Source organism: Takifugu flavidus, chromosome 5 (genome assembly GCF_003711565.1).
Source record: "Takifugu flavidus isolate HTHZ2018 chromosome 5, ASM371156v2, whole genome shotgun sequence".
Classification (NCBI taxonomy): Eukaryota; Metazoa; Chordata; class Actinopteri; order Tetraodontiformes; family Tetraodontidae; genus Takifugu; species Takifugu flavidus.
The window spans coordinates 8,212,685-8,239,504 of record NC_079524.1 but is presented as its reverse complement, the minus strand read 5'-3'; the positions used below and the strand labels follow the sequence as shown (position 1 = coordinate 8,239,504).

Sequence of the window (26,820 nt, the reverse complement as noted above, 5' to 3'; positions counted from 1 at the left end):
CTGCGGGGTTTGAAAGCTCCTCAGGAAACCAGACGTGAGTCAATTAGAATATTATGTGTTTTAGCCTCCCGGCGGCTAACGGCCTTATCGTGGGATTAATTGATGCCTTATTTCAGAACACCTTGAAAAGTGAATAAGAGCTTATCCAGCTAATTTAGCTGATACATTTTAGTCTATTGTGGCAAACTCCAAGGTGAAATTAAAGTTTGTTGTTTTTGAAAAGCGAATTTTAATGGTTTCTGGGTGTCGAGGTACAGTGCGTGGTTTCGGAAGAGGTGAAGAGCGAGACAATGAGACTGGAGGAACCAGCTGAAGCTTTAACAAAAACAGCAGAGCAGGGTTGAAGAAGGGAACAAAAGGGAGGTGAAAACACCAAATGAGATCTTCCTCGCTGCTGCGTGTCTGGAGGCCCCACCTCTGTCATATAGACTTTGACAGAGAAGCCTGGAGCCTCCATCCATCCTGCTACAGCCGACCCCTTTGCCCACTTCCGTTGCCAGTTGTGGCCAGTTACAGAGCCGCCAGCCTCTGCGGCTAATTACAGCAAAGGGTGACAACACCTTTTTTTGCACCTGAATCTGCTTTAGTATAAAAAAGATTGCCCTGGCTTATATGCGGAGCTGCCATCAGATTAGACGTTATACACTGTACAGTGAAATTACGTGCAGCCCTGAGGGTCCAACACCTCCGGCAGGAGAGTGATGCCTGCCAGCATAAGTGCAGGTTAAGATCACCCCTGCTGTGTCCTCCCTTTAGCATCAGTGTCACTGATGTAAATTGCACCTGTTACCCCATTCAAAATGTCAGCCTGTCATGAACTGGGCAAATGTAAGCTTGCGTAACAAAGCACATGCACGTATGGCTCTGCTGTATAGGCCGTGCAGCTGCAAAACCTAAAGAAACAAGAGGAATTTAAAGAGTGCAAACCTAAAGTCTAAAGGTCTCTTCAGAAATACTCAATTTTAAATGGCTGTTTTTGCTCATTACCTGTCTGTGCAAGATTTAAAACAGCATATATACGTAACACACACACACACACACACACACACACACACACGCACACACACATGCACGCGTCTCTGGAAACACAAATGTAAATTTATAGAAAATTGCACTGCTTCAACTAATGCTGTAAATAGCACCTGCTCTTTCAAGACAAGATGCACAATGGAGGTTATATATTTTATTGGTAAGTTGCAAAAAAAGGGCACACACACACACACACACACACACACAGACGCAAAATCTCCTGCCAAAAGCATATTAATTAGCTACTCAATAAACACCGCAAACAAAACCAAAACAGAAATAAGTAAAAGGTGTGATGGTGAGCAGTAATAGCTGTGTGCTTATCTGCCGTTCTGTGCTTCATTTATCTCATCCCTTTAAAATCACCACCCGCCACTTTAATCACTCCTATCAACACTCCCAGCCCTGCCAGCGCTGGCTACAGTTCAGGTCTAATAGGAGAGGGGAGGGATTAAGCGGGGCCCTAACCGAGAGGCGAGATGTTGCAAAACGGAAAGCGGGATTCCCGCAAATGAGATGCAGCAGTTAGGTATTTATGACGCCGGGTAATCACCGAGGGAATTAAGTATTTAACCATGCCTGTGCTGTCTGTGCATCATTAACATCATTTGGATAGATTTTCCCCCGTTAGCATGAGCTGGATACAAAAACAGGACTGACGCTGAGCTGCGTGCAATAAGGAGGCGCTGCACAGCATCTGAATAGCAACATTACTGCAGAGGGTTTATGCCCAACAGTGAGTGATGCAGCTCTGCCTTCCTTTTAAAAGCCTGATGCACTATATGTATGTATGTATGTATGTATGTATGTATGTATGTATGTATGTATGTATGTATGTATGTATGTATGTATGTATGTATGTATGTATGTATGTATGTATGCATGTATGTGTGTATGTGTGTGTGTGTGTGTGTGTGTGTGTGTATGTATGTATGTAGTGCTCAATGCTCCATCCAACGCACCTCAACAAAAATTCAAAAGCAGTTTTTTTAACTGTTGCCCAGCAACAGGAATGTTACTCCAAGAACTGCAGTTATCTGTAGCCTATATGTTACTAAATAACACTTAAATGCTTGACAGTATGTAAAGAATGTGCAGCTGTTAAGTCAACATTCCGCTGATATTATCTGACTTATTGAATCCGCGAGGGGCTTCATTTGACGGTGACCGTGTTTGAACCACGTGTGGACGCCACGAACACCTACCTTGCGGACGCCTTCTTTGGACTCGTCAACGTTGCCGTCTCCAGTGCGGTTGATCATGCGCCACATCTGGGAGTACATGGGGTCTCTCTCAAATGGGTTCATGGCCTTGGAGCGCACCTGATCATACACTGCAGAGTCCAGCACTGTACCATAGGGTAACTCTGTCTGTTTGGATAAGTCCTGGAGAGACCTGGAGAGAAAACAGTGGGAAGATTTGCTTTATTTCAGGAACGGTGGGACTAACTCAACACAGAAAGGCTTGTTGTTGTGGGGGATCAAACCCACGTCCTTCTTGCTGCCAAGCAACAGCACTAAATTACGATGCCGCAGTATCAGGCTGGATATAAATCTTGTAGCTAAAATTCAATGTCTGAAGCGAGCGACGCGATGGAGCCGTGGTTATAATCGCCTCGCAGCCAGGAGGCTTTTCTTGGTGGAGTTTGCATGTTCTCCCCTTGCCTATGTGGGTTCCTTTAAGGTACTCTGGCCTCCTCCCCAGTCCAAATTTACGTATTTGGGCTACAAGTGAAGTGCCTCTAAATTGACCTTAGCTGTGAAATCAAATTCAAATAGCTGTTCTATATTTTTCCGACTTGTCCAGGTAATGCTCATGATGACAAGGTCCGAAACTGCAGTTGTTCATTAATTCCACTTACTGAGACTAGAGGACCTTCTCACATGTTCATAGAACCATCCACAAAGTGGCTTTTTGAACGTAGTTATCTGAAAACATGTCTGTAAGGGAATAATTAAGCTCCTAATTTTGGCCAAACGACTGAAAAAGGAGCTACTAGTGATGTGATGGAAGGTGGTTGGCCAAAGAAATAGCTCCTATTATTTAAAAAAAGCCATAAAAATTTGCCCTTTTCACACAGAACTGACAAACTAGCCCCAAGGCCAAATGATTAGATTTGATTAAATAAGAAAATGATAGATAAATCTGGTGAAAAAGCCTTTCTTTTCCCAGCTGGAAAAGCTCCATTGTCAGATGTTGGGAGACGGTTGCAGCACAGAGAGCTCATCTCTCTGTCTGTGACCATGGGACCAGTGCTGCGCCGGGTTAGTGCTTCATGATTAAAGGCTACCTGACATCACGTCCCGTTTCTTCCTGCCGGCGGGAATGCAAAACCTGAGAAAGCAGCTGTCTAGGAAGCTTTCAGGAGGCTACTTCTGGTGTTCCTTAAAGTACTAGTGGAGAAAAGCGCTCTCATTCTAGTCCATTCCATCAGACACAGGGGTGAGAGTGGACGGGTCTCTAGCCCATTGCAGAACACACACAAAATAAACACACAGCACTCAAGGCTGAACAATGAGCTGCCACCTCCAGGGAAAGTGTAAGATATTGTTAATTATAACTCAACGGTGCTTGAGGTTGCCAGTCAGTTTGGCCGCTGAGAAATGTAATGGAGGACTAATTGTTCTGTGTTTGTTAAATTACTTTTACAAACCTCCCATGGATCTAAAACACACAATTAAAATAAGCAACACGACCCGCAAATGTACAAAACAGCAGTGGCACTGAAGTAAATTTAATGATGTGTACAGCTTAGCAAAAAAGAACGGACAAAATTAGCAAACACTCCAGTGATAAAAAGGTCGCTGGTTAGATCGAGGACACTTGAGCAAGAAACTGAACTCAGGAGTCTGCAGCTGACTCCCAGGATGAGGCTAAAGCAGACGGAGTCAGAGGTGGCTTCAAAAGCAGTGTATAATTGCAGTCTGTTTACACAAGAAACAACATGTTGGAGAATTTATTGTCAGCCACGGCCTCTCCTACTCTCTTAAACCCCCTACTACTGTCTTAATGTGCTACTCAAAAAAGCTACTTGGAAGATTTTAATGAATTTTACTGTGAACATTTATCTTTTATTGCTGTCAATTAATCTCTGGCCTTAATAATCTCCCCACCATGCTCCTGTGAGTACGAACGCACGTCAACGCCGCTCTGGCAGTCATTCTGCCAAGAGTGGGCTGCTTTTCTCAGATGAGGCGCCATTAAAATGCTGCATAGGAAACAGAGGAAGGTATGTATGAAGGTTAAGCTATCCCGACAACCAAAATAAATCTTCACGTGGTCCTCTTTTGCTATACGTTGAACCAGTATCAAGAGGAAGATCAGCTGTTCTGAGACTGGGATTGATGGTGGACTCTAAATCTCTCCCTGTTATAAGATAATTACGCTGTGCTGTGAGCACTCGACTGGTGACCAAACCACAAAAAATGTGTTTTTTCTAAATAAGTGACCACTGTAAAGTCGCTTGTTCGACATACCCTGGGCCAAAGGTGAGGGCCACGGGTGTGAATGGGCATAACAACCCCTCCAAGAGAATTAATGTAGTGACACAGATGTCTCCAGTTTTAATACTGTCAGCAGCGTTTCCGTCTCATTGAGATCTTCCGTTCACTCTCTCTCGAGTGAATTCATATCACTGTCCACCGTTATTATTTTCTAAAGTAACATTTCCCACGAGCACCCCAACGAGGAGTAAATGAAGTGAAAATCAAATTAATTCGCCATGTGACAAATGCAGCAGTATACATTGTAATTCTCCAGGGGGACCTGTTCCTATTGGACCGTTGCGTGATTGATGCGGTTGGTAATGAGAGGAGAGGCTTTTCCACAACTCCCAACCGTTACGCTGCAGCCGCGGCTGCATTTTATTTCACTTTCCGGGAAGAAAGTGGACGGTTTTGTAAACGGTGGTGGTCGAACCAGGTTAACAGAATAATTATTAGCATTTCATCGGGGCGCAATTGTTTGTTTTTCGACGGTAAGGGGGAAAAAAAGATGATGGCGGCACCGTGGATCTGTAGGGAAATTAATTTGGATAAAGACAGCAGAGCCCTGCTCAGTTCATTAACTTTATAACAAATGCCTTTTAAAGCATTGCTGACAGCTGTGCAACCACGGCAACAAGGAATCTGTGCAGAATGGCTGTGAAACTAGATTCATTTTATTGGGTCCACTCAGACAGCAACTGTTTAGTGTCATTCATTTAGATGTCTATCGTCAAATCTTGTCTGCTTTATTCTATTTTACACAATCTGCCCTTGACTTGAACATACTGTACGCGTAGAACGAATTGGACACATAATCATACGCTGCAAGTCTGCTACACTCATAATTACTGGCTGTCCAGTGAATGCAGGCCTGCGTTCCATCTGTGCTACTGCTTTTGCCTGATCTCCATTTTCAGCCTGTGCCCCTTGTTTTGGTCCCTTTTCTTCTTCCTTCTTTGCCCTCTTCCCACTTTTCATTCCTAATTTTGGCTGATATTATTCTGCCCTAGCTTCCTTTTATTATATTTGTACAATTCAGCCTTCCTCTCTCCCTCCCTCCCTCCTTCCCTCCCTCCCTGCTCTCCCCTACCATCCGTGGCTGCTCTCTTGCAGGATTCAGGCTGAAATTGAGGGAAAACATCCAAGCATGAAATAGTCCCGAGAGGGCCCTGAACACTTACTTGTTATTTCATTTCCGGGATGAAACAAGAGTATTAATACTTAAAAACCCTGTCTGTCCTGACGGCTCACTGACATGGGAATGGACAATCTCTTCTACTTTTTAATCCCAGTTCACTCTTTCTATCACCTAAAAATATTGACTCCATTTTTGTGAAAATAAAGCTCTTAATTTCCTCTCTTCCTGGGCCACAAGTGATGCTAGTTATGATTCCGGAAGAATGAACACGTGATTACAGATTCAAATTTATGGAAAATTTAATTAGTGAATATTGGTGCTGAATGAAAGAGTTGTTCAAACCAGAGATGGCGACAACTGCAGGTTTTAGCATTCATAAACAACCGTGCTGAGATTTTATAGAGGAACGCCGAAAAAAGAGCTTCCTTCCAAATCTGACGGATTGTTGATTGTTATCCAGTCAGTCAAACCTGTCCAAACGACAGCTCGAATCAGCCAGAATCATATTCTGTGCAAGCATGATGATTCATTTGTCAGCAATCCGATTCAATCCAATCCATCAAAGTGGGAGAAAAAGGGAAGAACAAAAAATAAAAGCAAGCGGGAGTTCAAACCACAGCACAGGTGCAGAGGTGGCGAACTACTGAGCGCTTTGGCTCGTGCGCAACATTACAGGGCCAGGCTTTACAGCACCTAGTGGTCAGAAAACAGATTGCAAGAATTAATTATCTCACTAACCCAAAATGTCACACACGTCGTCTGCAACCTTCTTACAATATTGATGCAAAACTTCTTTTTCCTGCTAAATGAAAGGAAACAGGTTACAAACGGAGGAAGCTTGTCTATCACACTTGATCTGTGAGACGAGATTCTCAGAAATCTCACACACTGGTCCTTTAAAACAGCCATTTAATCCTGTCGAGCCTGCGTCAAACTTTTCATATTCTGTAAGAACTTCCCAATAAAGGTGTAAAGGGGGCAGAGAGAGAGGCAGAGATTGAGAGAGCATGTTTTAGAGAGATAGAGAGCGAGAGAGAGTGAGGAAGAGGAAGAGCTCCGACAGAAACAAATTTAGAGACAGGCAGTGATGATGAGATTAAGAGAAATAAATGTTGTTTATTCCAAAGCCAAGCACAATTAACTGTGGCACTGCCGGGCATGGTGGATGCTCCGGCATGCTGATTAGTCCAATGAGAGATGAGCGTTTCCTAGTGCCACCAGGAGAGAGGAGAGCAAACATTATCACAAGGATAGATAAACAGAGGGCACGGAGCTCAGAGGAACGATGTGCGCTCGTGTGGATGCGAGCGTTCGCGGCAGAGCATGCAAAGGCAAAATGATCCGGCTTTGATACATTATCTGTCCCTGACGCACAAACGACACACGCATTTACACTTTTCCTGACTCCCTTTTATCTCATTCCGGCTTCGACACCTTTGCGCGTGTTGTGTCGACAGCTGGGGCCAATCGGGGCAGGCGATTTAATCCAGTCCGGTTCTGTGTCGTTTTCATCTTCACTTCAGTCACCTTTACTCGAAAAAGTCCCAACCTGGAGCCATTTCCAGACCTTGTTGGCATGAAACGCTCCTCAGAATACTTACTGTATGGAGTTCTCTATGCGTGTGATGGTGAGGAAGGCTGCGAGGTTGGCCGTGTACGAGGAGATGACGATGAGAGCGAACATCCACCAGACACCCATCATCATCCGAGTGGCCAGAGTGGTATACGGCACCTCCCCGCCTGGAAAACAGAAAACACCAACAAGAAAAAGGCGCTTAATGCACAGCAACAGGAAATAAATGCTCCACAGTAGCACCGGCCGTTTGTCTCCGCCAGAGGAAAACCAACGAGGGTCATATCTGGATTCACAAATCTGATCTCCACAATGCACCAAAACGCAGACGGAACCACAGGGAACCGGATCCCCTGGAACCGGATCCCCTGGCAGCCCTTTAACCAGCAGCACATTTCTACAGTACATCTGTGATGATTCCGACTGAAATCTTTGCTAATGCTGGATGTCGCCACGTCTCACACACTCCTGGCAGGAAGAACACTCGGAGACAAATTAAGGAAATGTCAGCAGCTCCTGCAATATATTATCGTCTTTAACTCTGACGAATCGAAACAAAAAGCCTCAATGCTTGTCAGGCCCTCCGATGGGGAGGATATTACCATGAAAAGTGTTTCTTCTGTCTCGGAATGTAAATCCTTGTTGCATTAAACAGCATCCGTGCTCGCGTCCCCTGACAGGTCACGTTACCACAAAAAGGCGGCTTTTTTTATTCTCCGGTTTCCCCAGGAGGCGCCGTTTCTCCGAGGCTTCCGAACAATCACACGGGGGCACGCGTTAAAATATTTATACCTGATATTCAGAGATGCACAGTCATGATTGAAGAGGCACAGATTAAAGTCGCTTATTTGGAATTAGCCTCATTTATCCCAGTGTCAGAGGAGCGCCGTCACGTCAGCTCCACCAGTGGACGCCGCCGCCTTCTCTAAATAATGGATGTGACACTAACATCCACTCGTGCCCCCGTTCTCTCTTGCTTCCTTTTCTACTTTCCTTGGCCACATATATTTCTCTTTTGCCTTCTCCGCTCCCCTCCGAGGTCTCTTTCTTCAAAGCGTTTACAGTTTGATTTGCTGCAAATGCGTTATCGTGCACTTGCTTTGGGTTTACTTTCTCAAGAAAACACATTTGCTGCTTTGCTTGACATCATATTTCACCGCCAGCCTGGAGGCAGAATCATGTAGTGCTGTTATCTATATTCACTTCCAATAACCTAAGTGTGCTTTTCTGTGTGCAACACTTTCATGTAAAATGGCAGCATTATGATCAGAAGAGAACTTAAAATCAGGAATGTTGCTGAGTGAAATGTATCTTTTTATTTTGCTACAGTTCAAATGTAATTGAAATGACATAAACGGTGCATGATTAACGTTAACACACTCGTCAATGTGCCTTTGTTCACCAAGACTTTTTGTGTCTTCATCCCTCAATGGTACCATTGACCACTGATTTAGAGCTGCAGAAATAACTGTTTGTCCCCTACAAATGCTTTTCCTGACACTCGAATTACTGCAGTGACTCCGGTGGCTGTTATCATAACTGGTGGGTTAGTTAGTCATCGGCTGGTTGATCCTGAACATGTTACTTGCGAATGAACTTCTGAAGTACAGACATGGATTTGAGTACTTTGAAGTGTGTACCTTCCGCCATTGCTGTTGCGTTCAGAGGTGAAATGCATTTTGGGATATGTATTTGTCCAAGGCCTACATAAGACAAATCTAACATATACTAGTTATAGTTGGTTAAGCTGATCCTGGAAACCAGGAGGTGACTTTAGTCTGGAGCTTTGTGGACTGGAGAAGTACTCATGCTGATGAGGTTTCGCTAGAGCACAAACACAAGAGAACCCAGAAGGATTCATATTGAGAAACAGCTGATGTCTCAACTCCTTAGTCCTCCTGACACTTTCTAATCCACTCTGTCTTCATTAAAACAATTCTTTCCCAAGATCTTTTCCTTCTTTCCTTCATGGTAACATAATTAATTTTATGCCACAGCAGAAAGAAGCTCCCATTATGTTCCCACTCTTATCCTCCTGCATTTTCCTCAGATTAAACTAAACGTAAACTAAAATAAACCCATTAAACTAATCTCATTTCATTTAACAGAACTTATAGAATTGAAACAGAACTAGGGATGCACCGATCCCCATTTTTTCACTTCTTATCTGATCAGAATCTGCAGCGTACCAGAATCTGGAAAGGAAGGTGTTGTACGTCACGATGGAGCTAACGGATTTGCAAGCGTTGCACGTTGCTGTCTTGCTTTGCGGTGTTTCGAGTGGACACTCACACACAAATGTGTGGAAAAGTTTGTGAGCCTGCTAGCTGCAACCAGCGGAACACTGCTGTTCCCTCGCGTCTAAAGCCTCCGTTTAGGAAATCCCTTCTACAGTTTGCAGCCAGCTCAGTGGCAGGAAGCTCCTGTGGAGACCTTTCAGCAGACAGTGTTACAGCACAGATAGAACTCATGGATGGGAAATTCCCAATCTATGAATTACGCTGTTATGGAAAAACCCCATACCAATACTGAATCGGCTCGGCCCTGTCCCTTTTTAACAGATGCCCTTTGAGGCTTCTATTCAAGCTTACATCATCACGTTCACCTGTTCTTCGAGGGTCTGTTCATTAGAGGAATCCAGAGAAGGAAATGTGGTAAGTTTCCAGTTGATGTCAGCTCCCAGTTGGAAACGCTGCAATCTTGTGACAAAATGATGCCACTTTTTTTAAGACGACAGGAAACGATTGTGTCCCCTCACAACCCTCTTGAGCATCTTGCCAAGAGCCATTTTTGATAATTAGGTACCCAAAAACTGCTTACTTCTCTGGGAAAGCAACAATAAATGTGTCCTAACTGCATATTGGTAAAATCTAAGAGAGCAGGTTAAGGTTGTAGCTTATAAACCAATCAGTTCTCCACAGATTTGATTCTAAGAGCCGAACCACAAGCGCACAGAGGTGCAGAGCAGAGAATAGAAAATACATTTAAAAAATCCCAGTAATGATGAATGACTCTCCTCTCAGTCAGCAACATTAGTCATTTTATCTGGATTGAACGGCTGCAGCAGCCATCGTCAGGAGTTGATCACAGATTTCTCCCAGGAAGGAAAAATGGTTCAACCCAGCAACGTATGGCAGCAACGCAATGAAATAGGCTGCCAGAAGTCTGGAAGTATGCATTTTAATGCGGATATTTGCATACAGATATCGAGTTCCACCTCATAGGTTGTTGTTTATGTGGATTCCTGAAGATTTTTGGTGACTCAAAGCAGCATAGAAGCTCCTGATGACAGCTGGTTTATTGGATAACTTGGGAATATCAAGCATGAGCCGGTTTTACATTAGAACACTAAAAACACACCTCAGAAAATATACCTCAGCTCCTAGCTTCATATATGTTTTCACTGCTATGTTTTCTCCTGCTATGATTGTTACACTCAATGCCTTGGAGCAGAATATTGATGAACGCGTCCACGGAGACGGGAGCCTTCTGGAGGGGACAACATGTCATTACTTCCAGTACCAAAACACTTCCGTCAAATGAATTTGATGACTCAAACTGTCGCTTCTGAAGGACAGAGAAAGAAAGGCTAAGAGGGAAAAGCAGTATTAATATTGGAGGCTTCAGACTGAGAGGAAGCCACACGCAGTCTGTAATATTTGTAACTATGATTATATATGTCCAGGCTCTCAGCAGTAAATAGCCTCTTATGGATGAGAGCTGAGGTCCAGGCTCCAGGACCCCTTCCGGACACGCAACCATGTGAGACTCCTTTGCATCCCTGTCTTGCAGAGAGACTCCGGAGTGACGTAAACAGACTAAAAACATCAGCTTAATCTCCTGGTCTTCTCTTTTACCAGGAAAAGGTTGAAGTAGCTAAATAAGCCTGACAGCACTTTGATCTCCCGCCTCAGGGAATATCAACTAACTCCCTTTATTCTTCTATCAAAACAGCTCACGTTTAATCAGCATTTTCTTTATATGTGTGTGTGCATATATATATATTTCAAGCAGTAATCTATATAGAATACACCATCCAAGATAATCCAGCATCTATAAACTTACATCTATGGTGTATGTTATGGCAGATCCACATGAGAGAGTCTTCGAAGCCAACCATCCAGGGGGCCTTTATGTGAGTGCGGCCTTCTTTTAAAGCTTCAAGAAGGCACCTCCCTGCCCAGGGTTATGGCCCCTCTGCTGCCGGTTGACTGGCAGGAATCGTTATCTTATTGCCTCGTCTGGTTCTCGTGCAGAACCTCTCCCGCTCTTCAGAGTGGCCAGAGGAAACTCTGAGGGGAGGGAGCTTTACAGAGCGGGGGTCGAGGTAACGAGATGAAAATGGAGTAAACAGAAAGAAAAGAGGAGCAATATGACAGAGAGCATCTGTCTCTTATCCAGCCGCTCTGCAGCCGTCTGCTCCCTCGGTCTCTCCAAAGCTGGTGTGCCACCCCCTGCCACAGTCAAGAGGGCAGTTTCCATGCGGTTAGCATTAGCGTTAGCACGGGGCCCATGATATTACAGCTGTGGAAACAGACGTGAGCCTGAGATGCTAAGAAACTCTGCTTCAGGGGCATGGCGGGAGCCGTCATCAGAACTACAGTATTTAGAAAAAGCACAGCTGGCATGTGCACAAAGGTCAGGGGTCAGGGTTCAGCGTTAATAAAACCCGACAGGATGTCATCTTTACTGCTGAACGTATCAGACTGTAGTGACATAGAGGGGAGAGAGCCAGCTGTGAGTGTTAGGCAGCAGAATCACTGATCCGAACAAAACTGTTAGTCTACACATTCATCTGAGTCACTTCTAATTTTTCTGGGTCTACACGGGACTCACACCGAGAGCATACAGCTGTCATTCTTTGATTCCTTTGAAATCGAGGGCAGATCAAAGACAGCAAAGAGCCAATAGAATCCCAGATGAGGAGGAGGGTCAGAGAGGAAGAGGGCACACTGAAGCCAGGGGAACACATGAACCATGGAACCATCCGGGGACCCTGATGCATCATCTACTCTGCAAGCAAATTATGCTAACACCAGAAATTAAAAAAACAAGACAAAAAACAAACAAACAAAAAAAACAATGTCCTGTTAAATCCAACTTGAAGGGTTTGGAAGTCGTGTCAAAGTTTAGATTTCCGTTTCCAAAGTTTTGATGAAGAAAAAGTTGAAGCGCCACGGCACGATGCGTCACGATAAATGCGTCACGATCATCGAGTGATTTGTTAAATAGCAGCAAAAACGAGCGCCGTACATATGTACATTTGTCTGATGGCCTCGTTAGGGAGTGATACATTAAACCCCTGATTAATCATGATTAAAGTATTATTCTGATTAGAAAGCTTTTTCTATCCAATGAAGATCCTGAACTATGCTGCACTGTGCTGTGAGATGTGATGGAAGCCTGACACCCAAGACCGGATCTCTTTTGCGTTTGTAATTTCTGGTCATGAGACCGAAGAACGATTTCGTAGCGTTACATGTCATTAGGTTTGTCTCTGCAGAGCTGACGTGTTCGGTAACGTGTCAGGAGATTGATAACCGCCAGAATCCAATATGCGTAATGGAAGGTTTCAATATGAGATCATCTGGTTAAAGGCGGGCGAGAATCTTACGATATTCCCCCGAGGGAGTGCACGGAAATAAGGTCCGGCACCCGCGGTGTTAGCTCGCGCAAGTTGGGTCAATTTAACAAAAAAGGAGCAAATTAAAAGATTGAAATGCAAATGATTTCCACACTTAGCTGCACTCCAAAGTGAACCCACCGTGCAGATATCAGCCATATATGCACCAACGCTGAGTAGATCAGAGCAGAGCGCCACTTTTTGTGCTTACGTCCACATATTGTGCATGCGTATGTTTTCAGCGGGAAGAGATAACACTTTACATTATTATATTTCACACCCGTCCCCATGGATGATAGCACCGTTCATGTTTTATATCAGAACAAAAACAGCAGTTTGGACGGCCCTCTCAGAGAATTGAAATTAATTGGAAAAGCCAGCTTTGGAAATCCATTTTTCCGGCTGTTTGCTCTGGGTCTCGCTCGCCGTTTCGCTGTCATGGTTTCTGTCTCTCATCGTCTGTTGTGGGTTTTTAAATGTTGCTTGTAATGGTGTTACTCTGGGGAAAAAGGGACCTATACCAGCAGAGAAACTGGTGCATTACCGGCAGCCAACTATAGCCTAATAACCACACTTACTCATCTACTCACTGTGAAAGAGAGACAGGAACATCCGGTACCATATGTCCAGAGCTACAAGAAAACTGTTGTACCAAATGCTAATATTCCTTTCAGTTCCTTTCCTTACAGATTTCCTTTCAGCAAGTTTCATTAAGACATAGAGCCCATTTTCTGTCCAACTAGCTGACGTTGCTAAAATAAAAGTGCGAACAAAGTGAGGGTAGAGGGCATGAAATAAATACAGAGATGGCAGATGCCTGGATTAGCCTAGCATGCTATCAGACAGATAAACTGTGTTCTGGCCAAGGGACGCTGTGTGAGAACAGTATGACATCAGCAGATCAGCATATAGAGCGGTGCATGTTTGTACTGCCAATGAATCCACATGCACGCACGCACAAAGACGTGCACCAGCGAGCAGAAGGGCTGAATCTAAACAAGTAAAGCAGATGGTTTATTGTTCCTACACCATCGTGTTCTTATGTTTGGCTGCTGTTACTAGGGCCAAACCTTGCCCAAGAGACAAAGCCTGATTGGCAATTTAGAGCCACTTTGGTTCTTTACCGGTTGGTAAGGTCCCATGTTGTATCCCTAAACACACAGAATGACCCGTGACCTGGAGTTCAGCATCTTTTTGGATCTGGGTGGGTTTGATGGTGATGGACAGCATTTGCGTCGTCTGAAGAGCATTGTTATTTTCTGGTTATCTCTGGTTGTTGGGCTACAGCGACTAGAATAAAGCAGTCGTAGGTTTGTAAGGCATCATACGACTACCTGGCAAACTTTGACAATGGAAATGTTTCCCTAAAATGCGCCCCCTGGTGGCAATGGAGATGAACTCTGGCTCAAACAAGGTCTGAGCACTGTCACTCCACGACTGCTGCAAAAATTCACTACGATATTAGCTCTGGAATTCTCTTTTGATTACTCTATCTTATCTAAAAGTGGCTGTGAGCTGCTGAAAAAGGCAACTGTCGAGGCGGTTAACAGGTACTCAAACACAGACTGAGGTGCCATCTTGACGAATTAGCCCAAAATGTACCCACGCTCAATGTTGGCCCTTCAGAGTCTAGCTAACCTGCTGCATCATCAGTTGGAAAGATGTTTTCGCTTTTTTCCCAATTCCCAAGGATCCAATTCAGAGCAGTCAGTAAAGTTCTAAACTGCAGCGGGGCAAGTGTGGAGACGGGCGATAAATCTCTGGCCTTATTCGGCGTGTGAGCGCACGTCTACCTATGGCGCGTGCTAAATTCCCTGATGCCCTCCCAGAATAGCTGAGCTAATATTGCTGCTCTGAATGTTTGTACAATACTGTATGCAGAAGTTTGACATTGGCGTTATTACAGGAACAGCTATTCCTCTTCTCCTCCCTCGTTCCTCCGAGCCTCATCAGCAGTTTTGCCTCCTCGCCATGGCTAAAAAGTAGCACAAACCTGACGGAGTCAGCAGAAACTCTTTGAGCTTATTTACAGAGCGTGTTGCCCCACTCAGCTGCTGTATGTGGATCGATACGAGCCGTGTAAAGTACAGGATTTACAAAAGCAAACAGGAAGCCAAGGCTGCGTCCAAACGTGTTTGTGTGTATTTGAAAATTTATGAAGTGGCCCTTTGGGTCCAAAGGGAAAAGGTACTCTATTTTTCTATACACGAAGCACTTCAGCCAGTCTACGATCTGGTTGTTTAAAAAGTGGTGATGGATTAGGTTATTTGTTAATACACTATCTGACCTTTCCTCGTGGGGAAATGGCAAACATTAATAACAGAAAACTGTTAGAAGCTGTGGATTTGTAGCTCCTGCTCCTTCTGTGTGGAATTCCTTCCCTTCCCCCCAAGTTAAACATTTCCTTGCTGAACCAAGTGTAGCATCTGAAGTGTGTGCTTCTATTCTCTGCAGGCCTTGACCTTTGTAAAGCCACAACTTGTTTTTCAGTTAGCTTGACGCCATCTATGGTAAGCTGCAGCGTCCGATTGATACCTGACTGTTCTCTCCAATAAACATCTCTTATAACCAAGTCGGTGTCTGCGAAGATTCCTTCCTCATCAACACCTCTCAACTACCACCAGAGTCTTTCATTTGATACATTTTATGTAGCTAAACAGAGCTTTCCTTTACCACAAGCAACAAATCAAAGATGGGAACTTTCCATATCCGGCAGAGTATGTTTGGCTATGCTTTCAGTGGGTGGTCGTAAATGGCTCAAAGGTTCACCCACAACCTTGAAAGGACGGATGTAACCAAGCTAACGACCTGAAAAGGACATTTCTGGCATATATAAGACAAGTGACAGCCGAGGAATGGTTCATCGGTCAGATACGTACGGCGTATCTATCGGTGCTCTGCCTTTTAGCATGCCGATAGCATAATAATGACCATTTCTATTAGCGTGCTTATTTGTTAGGACTTTGACGATGTCAACCTCGGTCAGTCCATGGATGGTTTATTAACACTTAAACCCAAATCCTCAATGAATCTATACAGTTGTAGTTGGGTAAGAAGTGTTGGGTAATTTTGGTGATATACGAGCTGACCTAAGACAACAGGGCACACATCTAGCTGACGGTCTTCAGTTTGTTATTACAACCCAGTGACGTGCGTGAGTGCGTATTTGGCCACTCCTTATAGAGGAAAATCAGCTAGCAGCCGCTGTAGCATCTGACAGCTCTCTCAGCACTTTTCCCTTGACCCCGGCTATCGCCTCCTGTCTATCTTCTCCACACTCAGCCTCAAGGCTCTGGCGTGGGTTTGAACCTCCAGCTGACAGCGATCGTGGCTGAGCGGCTTCTATTTAATTTTAACACTGTCATTTTTAATACTTCACGCCACTCCTTCACGCCCTCCTACCCCACCCTTCCATCACGCCAACATTCCGTCTTGATCTTTCTGACGTTTTGTCATTGGCAGCAAATTCCCATTTTGTTGTGGAAAATGAGATGAGTCTTCTCCCTTCGGATTTGGTAACACTGTGGGCGGCAGGTTGTGCTGGTGCGTTCACTCTGATCTTTTATTCTAATGTTACTCGCCTTCAGAGTCCAAAGACCAAACTGCAAAGACAAAAGGGGCCCGGTTCTGCCATTATTTCTGAATCCATCAAACAAAGCTCAAACTAGCATTTGTGCACGGGTGGGCCATTCATTTATGGTGAAATCATGCTGCCTTTGCTGCGATAGGTGTTGATTTACACTCTTAGATGCTCTTGGATTTACACTTGCACCATTTAACTGGAACCGTTAGGGGACGTTGACAGATGTGAACATGAATCCAAAAGCAAATACAAAATAAAAGCATCAGGCTTCCCTTTCGCATTTGAAAAAAATCCACACTAAAGACATAGCAGCTGTGTTCTAGCCAGTACCGAGCATTAGCCTGCTGCCCCGGATGGCGTACCCCCACGATACACACGAGAAAGACCAAATTTAAGGCTAAACAAACCACCGCTGTTGCATTTATGGTTTGACCCGTGGGTCAGGATTTGGTGCAGGAGGTCGCGTCCAGTCAAACTCCATCTAGTCTGTATACATGCAGGAGTAGATTGTCTGTGTGAGCTAGCTAATAGAGCTTTTAAGACACCCAGATTTAGTTGGACAATTTGCTTCCTCCACCCGTCCATCATCACGGGGCTGACCGGATAACGAGGGAATACACGTTTCCCGGAGGTGAACCGTCCTTTTCTGCAGTAAACTGGCTGTAGTCCTGCCTCAGCAGTGCATATAATGACTGGCTGAGCACTAACAATGCTTCTAACAAGGTACGCAGACCTGCTGCCTCTCACCGTTTTATCTCCTTTGACAGACCCATCTTCTTTCCTTGCCTCCCTCTGTTCTGCTAACTGGCTGAGCTCTTTGGACTTTTGCTGCCTTTTATACGGCACCTTGTTAGAACAAATGATCTCATAAATCTTGCAATTATTCTGATTGGCCGAGGACCACGGAGGACATGCAGGAGGTCTCGTTGTGGATTTTCTTGATGAACAAATGGAAGAAGTCCTATTTTTGGTTGCTTGTTGCTGTGACCAGCTCAGAGTCACTCTTGCTTCTATAATAAATATTAAGGCTGATTTAGATGCAGGTTTTGCAACATTTGTTTATCCACCCTAAAGTGCATCAGTCAATAACACTGAAGCTAAGGCACAAACTTTATCACAACAAACATTTTTTTTTAAATCTGAGAGCATCCTGCAGAGTGACTCATGAGCAATCTACACCGTTATTATTTTGCTATGCTTTTATTTTGTTTTAACAATCCCTATTTTGTGAAAGGTGTTTTATTTTGAAATCGACCAGATCCGCCTTATTGAGGTTCTCATCTGTAGGAACACTCTGTCCTGTACAACCTGACATGGCTTCCATCAAAACAAGCATGCTCGCCTTGCTCAGGGGTGCCCCGGCCCATGACCTTTTGAACCGGCAACCCTTCAGTTCCAAGACCAAATCGTCCAGATCGGTGGCGGCGAGTTGTGTCAGCAGCGTTCAGTGGTCACAACCGGAGAACCTCAACATACAGTAAAGGCTCGGGTCAATGAGCCAGAAACAGCTGTAGGTTAAATATATATATATGATAAATCTCTGAACAATGGGAAGAAATTCAAGCAGGTTTCTTTCAAAGAAGGGAGTTAAACCCTTTTCTGCCTGCAATTTCCCAGCTGCTTTTTTTCTTGACATGAACGGTGAATTGATTTTTCGTAGAAAAAAGTTCCCAGGCGCACTTCTCACCTGGGCCTGCGATTCTCCTCAGCCGACACTGAACACCACATGGATAAATGCAGTGTGTTTTGGTGTGCACAGCATACAGAAATTAGCAGTTTTAGCAAACTTAGCAAAGGAATAAGAACGAAAAAGCAAACTCAAGAAAAAACTGAAATTCAGCATTTTCGCAGAAAAAAGAAGAAAAATGACATTTAGAATTAGTACAATTAAAAAATGAGAGCTAAAGCCTGTTGAGTATTTGTGCGTGTGTGCTTTTAGCTACCTTCTACCCGGTGTTCTCAAACCCACACCAGAGGTCGCCCTGGTGGCTGGAACCAATGCTACCGCTGCCGTGGGAACAGTCCTGCTAATCTGCCCGAATCAGGTGCCGCAGAGCAACAATAATGATTACTTGCCTCAAGAAGCTTCACAAAACCTGGAGCCGGAACCCCCTCAGGTGCCCCCCGTCCCTGCTTTTAACAGGAAGAAACCTTTAGCAGAGCGCAGCTCCTCTGGGAGGTGCCGTTTGAGCTAACTGATGCATCGCGGCGAGCAGCATGACGGCCTGCTCGCGCTTGACGACGTCACGGCCTCAAGTGAAATGCGTGACAGGCAAATGTCCCCCCACCAAAGATGAGCCTCAGTCGGAGCCAAGGTGATGGAGGACCGACGTCAGGAGGTGACGGAACAGAAGACACTCGGAGCAACAGTCGCTTTTCACAGTGGTTTGGAGCACAAAGCCAGCCGACACAAGGGGAACACAGCGAGAGGTCATTGGACCACAGATGTAAGTCATCAAGAGAGAAAATGAGGAGGGGGGGCAGGATTCCCAGCGGTGTGGTGCGGCAAAAAGACATAATGATGAAGCGAGACACACATGAGGGCGAACAAGAGCGTGTTGTGAGTGCTCAATGTGAGCAGGGTGTGACAGCTCAGCAGGAAGAGCCGGAGAATGGCGAGCGCCCGGGGGCGTCACGCAAAGGGAGAGGGGGAGGAAACAGAAACACAATTGGGGTTATTTTTCTGCCTGTGCCACAACGAGGCCGTGAAAATAGTACACACTCTGCCCTCCCACACACAGCCGTACTCACTCAGAGACAGCTGTGCAGCAGGGGACGCTGGGAAAACGCGGCGAGATCATTTAAAGAGACGAGACGGAGGGTGAACAGCCAAGAGCAGCAGATTGAAAAACGAGAGCGTGGATTAGGGGCTGTGGCCCAGGTTGCGTCTGGATTTCCCAAATGTTTTCAAGTTTGTGTGTTTGCGCAGGTTAGCGGCGTTTGAGAGCGGGCAGCCGCGGCGCCAACAACGGAGGCTGCAGGCTAGGATAACACGGGCATACATGCACACACCCACGGATAAAGAGTCTGCTTCTCCACGGTGTCTTCTCCTCTCCTGCTGGTTAGCACATTAATTAGCCGAGAAAGCGAGGGAGAAAGATTCAGAAAAACAGCAGAGTTTCGTCTTTGACTCCACTGCTCGGCAAAAAACTGAGGATTCAGAGGAGGGGGAGGAAAACCAGGAGGGGGAGACAGACTGAGGGAGCCTTGGAGGTATTAAAGGAAAGATGGAGCCGCAGAGCACCAACCAACGGGCTCTCTTACTTTAAATTTCTTCTCTTTTCAACAAGACCGAGCTTGTGTAACAGCACGGCTTTCTTCTGCGCGAGGATATGAAAAACAAAGTATCCCCATTGTTGGATTTTCCAAACGGAATCAGCAGCAGAGAGTCAAGCTGCAGCACTTGAGTGAGCCATCTGTCAGGAACTCAAAACTGAGGCAACTTTTCTTCCCGAGCCTTCAATAACTGCGTATCGTGTCACATAAAGGGTGTAGAACAGCATTTTCTTTGCAGGCCTTTGAGGGTTTCTTTAGATAAAACAGATCCCAAATTAATCGCAATGCTTCTGCTTCCAGATGATTCTTCAGCGTGGCTGAGAGTTGATGCTTTAAACTGCTTTTGGTTTCATTTTCCATATAGATACAGAGTTGGTGGAATCCACTTTCCAGGTTCACTGGAACTGTGTTATCGACCACATGACCGGTCTTTATGAAAGCTTCTTCCCACTCATCTGATGGCTGCCTTGTTTCCCTGCGTGCTAACCCCCCTTCTTATTTGAAATCCAAGTCCTGATGCTCAAGATGAGCGCACATCCCCATCCTTCCAGCCGGCGCTCTGTCCAAGCTGTAGTCAGCCGGCTGCTGCCTGCTGCTCTGCTAATAATGTGACCCGGTAATCACTCATCCCAGCCTTGACTCTCGTCCCTCCCGGCTCCGAAAAATATTGGAATGACCTCCCCACCTCAGCCAGGGCCAAAGTGTAACTCAACCAGAGCTGAAAATTAATCTCCTCAGGACATTTAAAGTCCTCTTTAAATCACAGCCTCTCATCATCTCTCTGAAACGCACCACTCCCAAACTTGCCTCTGTACTCAACTGATGTGTGCTCCAAATCATGTGTGTTGACGCAAATAGAGAGGCTATTTCCATCCAATTGCTACTTTTCAGGGCCTTTATAAGTCGGAGGAAATGGCATAAAAAGAGGCACAAAAGTCCGAGATAAATAATACTTTAAATAAAATGGCTCATTGTGACTTTTGTAGTTGCTTATATTCTGTGCGGTCTTTAAACGTATCATTGTGGGGGGCATTTTACACTTCCAGTACAGTTCATTACTTTTGCATCTCCCGTGTGTTAGCATAATCAATCAGCACCCATATTAAGTGTTCATTAAAAGAAAGAAACAGGGATTCTCCCACTGGAATCAGAGAGTTGTTCATTGACCAGCAGATAATCGCTGAGAGCCAAACTCACCTGGGTTCAGCATTCCTGAGTCAAACTTTAGACGCTCCATCAAATAGCATCGATTCATGACTCACAGTGCGACACCACTGTCACATGTTGTTGGCTCTACTGAGGAACGGTGGTAAATTTAAGAAATTCCAGCCAGTAAAAAAAACCAAACACATTAAATGCTGAACAGAGCTGTGCTGCTGGCTTTGGCCACAGCTGGCTGCGATTGATATTCACGCCCCTTCAAGTATCAACGGCCGGGAACCTTGAGGGGACCTTGAAGACGAATCCTGTTTTCTTTTTCTCCCAAGTGAAGCCGCTCTCCATGGTACAAATCTGTCTATCTCAAAGGTGTAATGTCTGTCTGAAGTGTGAGATCTGGACTTGCAGTGTGGTGTCAGAAGTGTGCCTGCTCAGAATATGATGTGTCCCGAATGGAAGAACAGTCACCGAAAATTACTGTGCACGAGAGAGATGAGCTCTGCCACACAAAAGGGCTGCCGGCCTGGAAGTAAATGCCGTACCATGTGACTTTTAAAGCCGGGGAAGGTCAGCTCACTTAGCCTGGTGGCAGTAATCTGTTCATGCTCAGTTAATTTAGTGAAAGATATTTCTGGCTTTCCGGATCAGAAACAAATGGCCTGCAGCTGAAGCGCGGCTCTCCTCGAACTAAGCACACAAAATGGTGCAGAATGGGCCACATTTAACCGAGACGGAAGCATTCCGATCAGTCCATAAACACACAAAACAAAGACATTTCCCCCTTTTCTTCCTGCCCTCTAATGATTCCACGACTAAAACCTTAATTACATCTAAAAGAGAAATGGCTGCAAATATCAAACAGCAATTAGCATGTATCATCATCATTACAACCATTAGCAGTGGAAGATGGAGGGTTATTTTCCAAGCGCTGAGATGCTCATCAGTTGTTTGCTCAGGGCCTATATATCCATATATCCTACAAAAGGAGCATAATTAATGTAAGTAATGTTAATGTAAAACCCCACAGGGCTGCATCCTGCAGCAGGACACCATAAAGCTGACCACATCTCATCATTTCACCAAACCTTATGAACAGAACCACACGGATACATGACGCGATCTTGTTATTCTCTGATTCTGTTGGCTGCTGATGGGGATCCACCCCTGCACCGGTGACACCAAAATCCTCATGTAGGGCTGAAGTTTCGGCACACGGCTCCGTGGAACCTGGGAAACCGTGGAGAGTTGGCCCGCTCCATCCCCAGCTGAGCAGCCTCTCAGTTCTTTTGCTCTCATTGTGTTGAATCAAAGAGGAAAGGTCACGCTGCAACCACTGCATCGAGTTAAAAGTCCCATCATTTGGGTCCCTCTCCCACCTCCTGAACAGGGTTGTGAGTCAGTGAGACAACCAACAACAGAGGAATCCGCTCCAGGGTGTCGAGCACAGACATAATTAATACAGTCGGACTAATTTAAGTCCTTAAATCCTGTCCAAATAAGCCAAGAGCAGCTGCAACCATATGGACCGTAACCATCTTTCATGATGCTCTGTTCTTACCTTGCTGTACGAAGGAGCCGTACACGAACCACATGGAGTTGTACAGCGTTGTCGAGGACATGGATCCCATGGGGAGCCGGGGTGGGTTGAGCCAGTTCAGCAGGTACACCAGGATGCCAATGAGGAGCACGGTGCCGGCTATGCACGCCCACAGAGACAGGTCAAAGGGTGCCAGGCAGGCAAACATGTCCACCGTGCGCTCGGCCTTGCGCAGCAGAACTCCCACAGAATAATCCATGTAGCGCGTGGTGAAGTCCACAACACTCTCGCGCTCGGGCGTGATGGTCAGGGCAGAGAGTCCCACGTCGGCTCGCTGCGAGAAGCAGAGGGTCAGTAAAAAACACGTTCACTTTTGGTGAAAGAGAAGCAGCAGCAGCATAACTGGTCCCCTCAAATACTACAAACCGGACAGTTCCAGGATTTATAAAGCTCTTGGTGTCAAAGCAAGAGGTTTCTTTTCTTTTTCCCTTTTTTTCTTTTTGTTTTTCTTGCTTCAACGGAACAGTGAATGGTATTAGGGCAGGTGCTCAACACGTCGATCGAGATCTACCAGTCGATCGCCAAGGTACTATCGGTAGATCGCATGCCAATGAAAATAACCTCAGCCTATCATTCATGCCATCACTTGATTGATCTACAGGGCAGCCAGTCAGATGACATCTGAATTTTGTTGACGCTTAGGTCACTGTACATGCTCAAATAACAGCTCTGCAGCAAAGCTAACAAGCTAGTCAGTTTGCTACTGCGAATTTGTTTTTTCTCTTAAACTTAAGAAGGTATAAAAATGAGTGGGGGAGCTGTACCAAGTAAGAAGACTAAAACTTATCACTTTCATACAGAATGGGAGGAGGACTTTTTCAAAGTGCTTTTGCCTCATCTGAGAGTCTACCATCGCAATAGCAAAGAAGGGAAATGCGGAGCGGCATTTTCAGACTGTTCATGGAAACTACGACACCAAATTCCCGTGAAGGCGAGCTAAGAAACAGAAAGAGGAAGGAACTAAAGTCCCGGTTGTTTTTCACAATGGCAAAACATGTACACAGTTTATTATGTTGTGTTGTGCAGCATGTGCGGTTATGCAACGTACATCAACATAAATTGTGAGAATCCTCAATAGTTTTCTAAATGAATATATTGGGTCGATCATTTTGACTTGGTCATTTCAGAGGAGGCTCCATTGCACAATTTAGCATGTAAGCGCTACCATCATCCCAGCTCGTTCCATGTTTGACAACTGAATTATACATTCGCCACAGCGTTTTTGTTTGTTTTGAAGACAACTAATGGTTGCTTTTAATTATTCAAGACTTTAGGTTGGGAATGAAAATGGTGAGTGTTTCTTCCAAGAGAAATTGGCCTAACTCAGCTTAAACGCAAACACAATGGAGCCTAATTAAAATGTTCCCCGTCTCCAGTGCCTGGCTAGCAGCTGCGGAGTGTAGTTGTACCAAAAATTCTGCCATGTGTATCAGTGTGTCTTTAAACATCTGAGGATAAGTATGCAAGTAATTACACTTCTCATGTCAGGAATGACTTTTTTACGGCTGTTAGAATTATAGAAAAGAGAGTAAGTAAGACAAGTGTGCTCATTAAATGGTCAAGCGGCTAAAGTCCTATAGCAACTGTAAAAACAGCGATTACACACGCAGATTTGCATTAAATTGCTTTTAATCCGGAATGTGTGTGTGTGAGTGTGAGTGAGTGTGTGTGTGTGTTGGGGAGGAAAAGAAAACCTAATTTCACAGCTGAGTGAAGAAACAAAGTGCTTAAATATGCAGAAACTGTCAGTTACACTGCATTAGAAGAATACTGGGATAAACCCTGCAGGATGCCTTTTTTGTTTACACACACACACACACACACACACACTGCTATGGTCAGTCACCACAAAGGATTCCAGAGGGCGCACTGGGTAATAATTACCTGGTGTAATTGGGTTCCGGAGAGATAAACCTTGTTGCTGACTGATGAAAAATGCAGAATGATTCGATTTCCATACACAGTCCAGGCTCGTCTGCCTTCAAATAAATATGAATTCAACTCAAAGTGTTCCTCCATCATCTCGAGAGCTTCTGCATTTGTGGGGAGACTAAAAATACCCACACCAAGTGAGAGGTTTACAAGGTCACGGGAAAGAGAGCAACCACGGTACGTTTAAACTTGAAGAGCAGCCAAAAGCTCAAGTGAAGACAGAAAACTTCTGAGCACAAATCAAACTTCTTGACAACATGAAGACATCTCCGAGACGATGGGAGTAATAGTGCGTCCCATTTCCAGGATGGAGTACAGCTCCAGTCAGAAGAGCGAGACGGGAATTTTGTTGAATATACTTGATATTGTCACCAAGCTGGCCTCCGTCCGGAGGCTTCAGGAGCCATTTCTGAGGAAAACCCTGAAAACTTTCATTACTGAGCACATTTGTATGAGAAGCTGCGGCGCTTTAATTGCTCTTACTGCACATCAGCAGTTTTATCTTGTCTTTTCTGTAATTATGCACAGGTCTGAAACCGATCATCTCGGCACACATCAGTTGTTTTATGCAAAACATCCCTATTTTTCCACAGGAACGCCAGTCGTATCTGAATTCTGGGGAACGTTTCCACTGCGCTACATGTTCCGGGGCCTTGAGCAACAACGTCTCAGGATGCATTTTGATCACGGCAGGTGTATCAATCACCAGATTTTTTCGTTTGCTTCCACGTCACCAGGTAACGCCCTAAAACTCACATTAAAGCGGCTCTTGTGCTCTTAAACACCCGGACCATTAACATAATCTCAATCCAGGGACGTGGAGTCCCTTTGTGGCCGTCACTGCTGCTGCTGTGTCGCATCCCATGAATTATTTTAGGGACAATAGCATTGCGTGACTGCAGACAACTGCTCAGTGCAGCTGGACGCTGACATGACAGCGGCCAATGAAAGTTTAAGAGGAAAAAGTTCCCCGAGGAAAGCAAAGTCTGTTTAGGGAGTCCTCCAGTACGTGTCAGTGCTTTTTGTCCTCACGTCTGGAACATAACAAGTGCTGTTTAAATATAGTGTGTTTCAAGATCATTAGTTTGTTGTTGGGGTGAAGCTCAAACCCACCTGAAACCTGTGTGAAGATAAAACAATGTGTGCAGTGTTTCCTGAGAATTTGAAGAAAATGGTTGATTCCGTGATGAAATGCATGGTTCCTTAAGAACATCTCACCTCTGGAACCACAGAATCACTGGTCTGTTAAAGAGAATATGCTGGAAAGTGCGCTGAAGCATTTCTGCTGGGCTGCTGCCATGACTGAATATAAAACATCCCGCTGGCTCCAGGATGTGGCTGGATTTAAAGGAACTCTGGGCCTGGGGGCCTTTTTTTGTTTCGTGTCAAGTGAAATAGTTAAAACAAGGTCTGGTGGTCATTTAGTGCAGGGAATCAATGTTGCAAATGTATTTCTTTATCATTTAAAATCTAATTTTCTAAGTGCCGATTGGCCCGATTGACTTTTGATTGTTCCCACGGCTTTTTTTCTTACTTGTTTTGATCGATTATGACTGTTTTTGTTTCTTACCTTGGAAACCAGTTCGCCGATCAATCCGTTCCACTGCCCATCAGGCTGCAAGCTGCCGTATTTGTGATCTGAGGTGACGTAGATCTCATATTTGAAGCCCAAATAGTTGGACAGAGCATCCAGCACGTCGATGGAGTAACCCTGGTATTTCTTTGGTTTTCCCAGGACATTCTCCGACACCATCACAAACGGCTCCTCCTGGAAGGAAAAGAGCAGCGTGTCGGGAAGACAGTTCAGCCACCGATCAATGCACACGTCAATTAGGCGTTTAATCGGCCTCAAGTGGCCTTTCCACCCCCAGGATGGTTAGAAAAATGTCCTGGTGGGGTTACAGTGTTTCAGGAAAATCAACACACACACAAACCCAAAGTACTGACCGTCCTGATGGAAGGATGGATGGATGGATGGATGGATGGATGGATGGATGGATGGATGGATGGATGGATGGATGGATGGATGGATGGATGGTGGATGGATGGATGGATGGATGGATGGATGGATGGATGGATGGTGGATGGATTGTCACTTTAACAAACTGCTCTTAAACGGAGCCCATCGTCACTCCCTAGAAAGCAAATAAAGAGATTTGGAAGGACTCTTAAGTTTGTCCAGTGTTATTTCCTTGTCCAAAAAAAGATTCCTGCTGTTTCCCGATGGTCCGTGCTGCACAGTGATTACGCCATTCGGTGGGTAGTGGCTGAAGTGCCGCCAGCGTCTGAAGGCTGTTCGGTGGCCGAGCTATAACGACTGTCACATCCTCGGCAAGAACAGGGAAAAAATTGTTTGTGTCCTCAAAGTGTTAAAAACAGGATTTGTTCCAGACTTAATGATAAACTCAAGCATGGACTCCTTGAAA

At 45.0% G+C, this 26,820-nt stretch overlaps 1 protein-coding gene across 3 annotated transcripts in view; it reads right to left on the bottom strand.

Annotated features, from left to right (window-relative positions):
• grid2 (glutamate receptor, ionotropic, delta 2) overlaps positions 1–26,820 on the bottom strand; it is a 263,655-nt gene that overhangs the window by 40,331 nt on the left and 196,504 nt on the right. For all 3 annotated transcript variants that reach the window (XM_057032330.1, XM_057032331.1, XM_057032329.1), the window contains exons 10-13: positions 25,965–26,162; positions 22,424–22,736; positions 7,254–7,392; positions 2,235–2,424 (exon numbers count right to left, since the gene is read on the bottom strand). In XM_057032330.1, the coding sequence (XP_056888310.1) occupies positions 2,235–2,424; positions 7,254–7,392; positions 22,424–22,736; positions 25,965–26,162 (840 nt within the window). The remainder of the gene's footprint in view (positions 1–2,234; positions 2,425–7,253; positions 7,393–22,423; positions 22,737–25,964; positions 26,163–26,820) is intronic.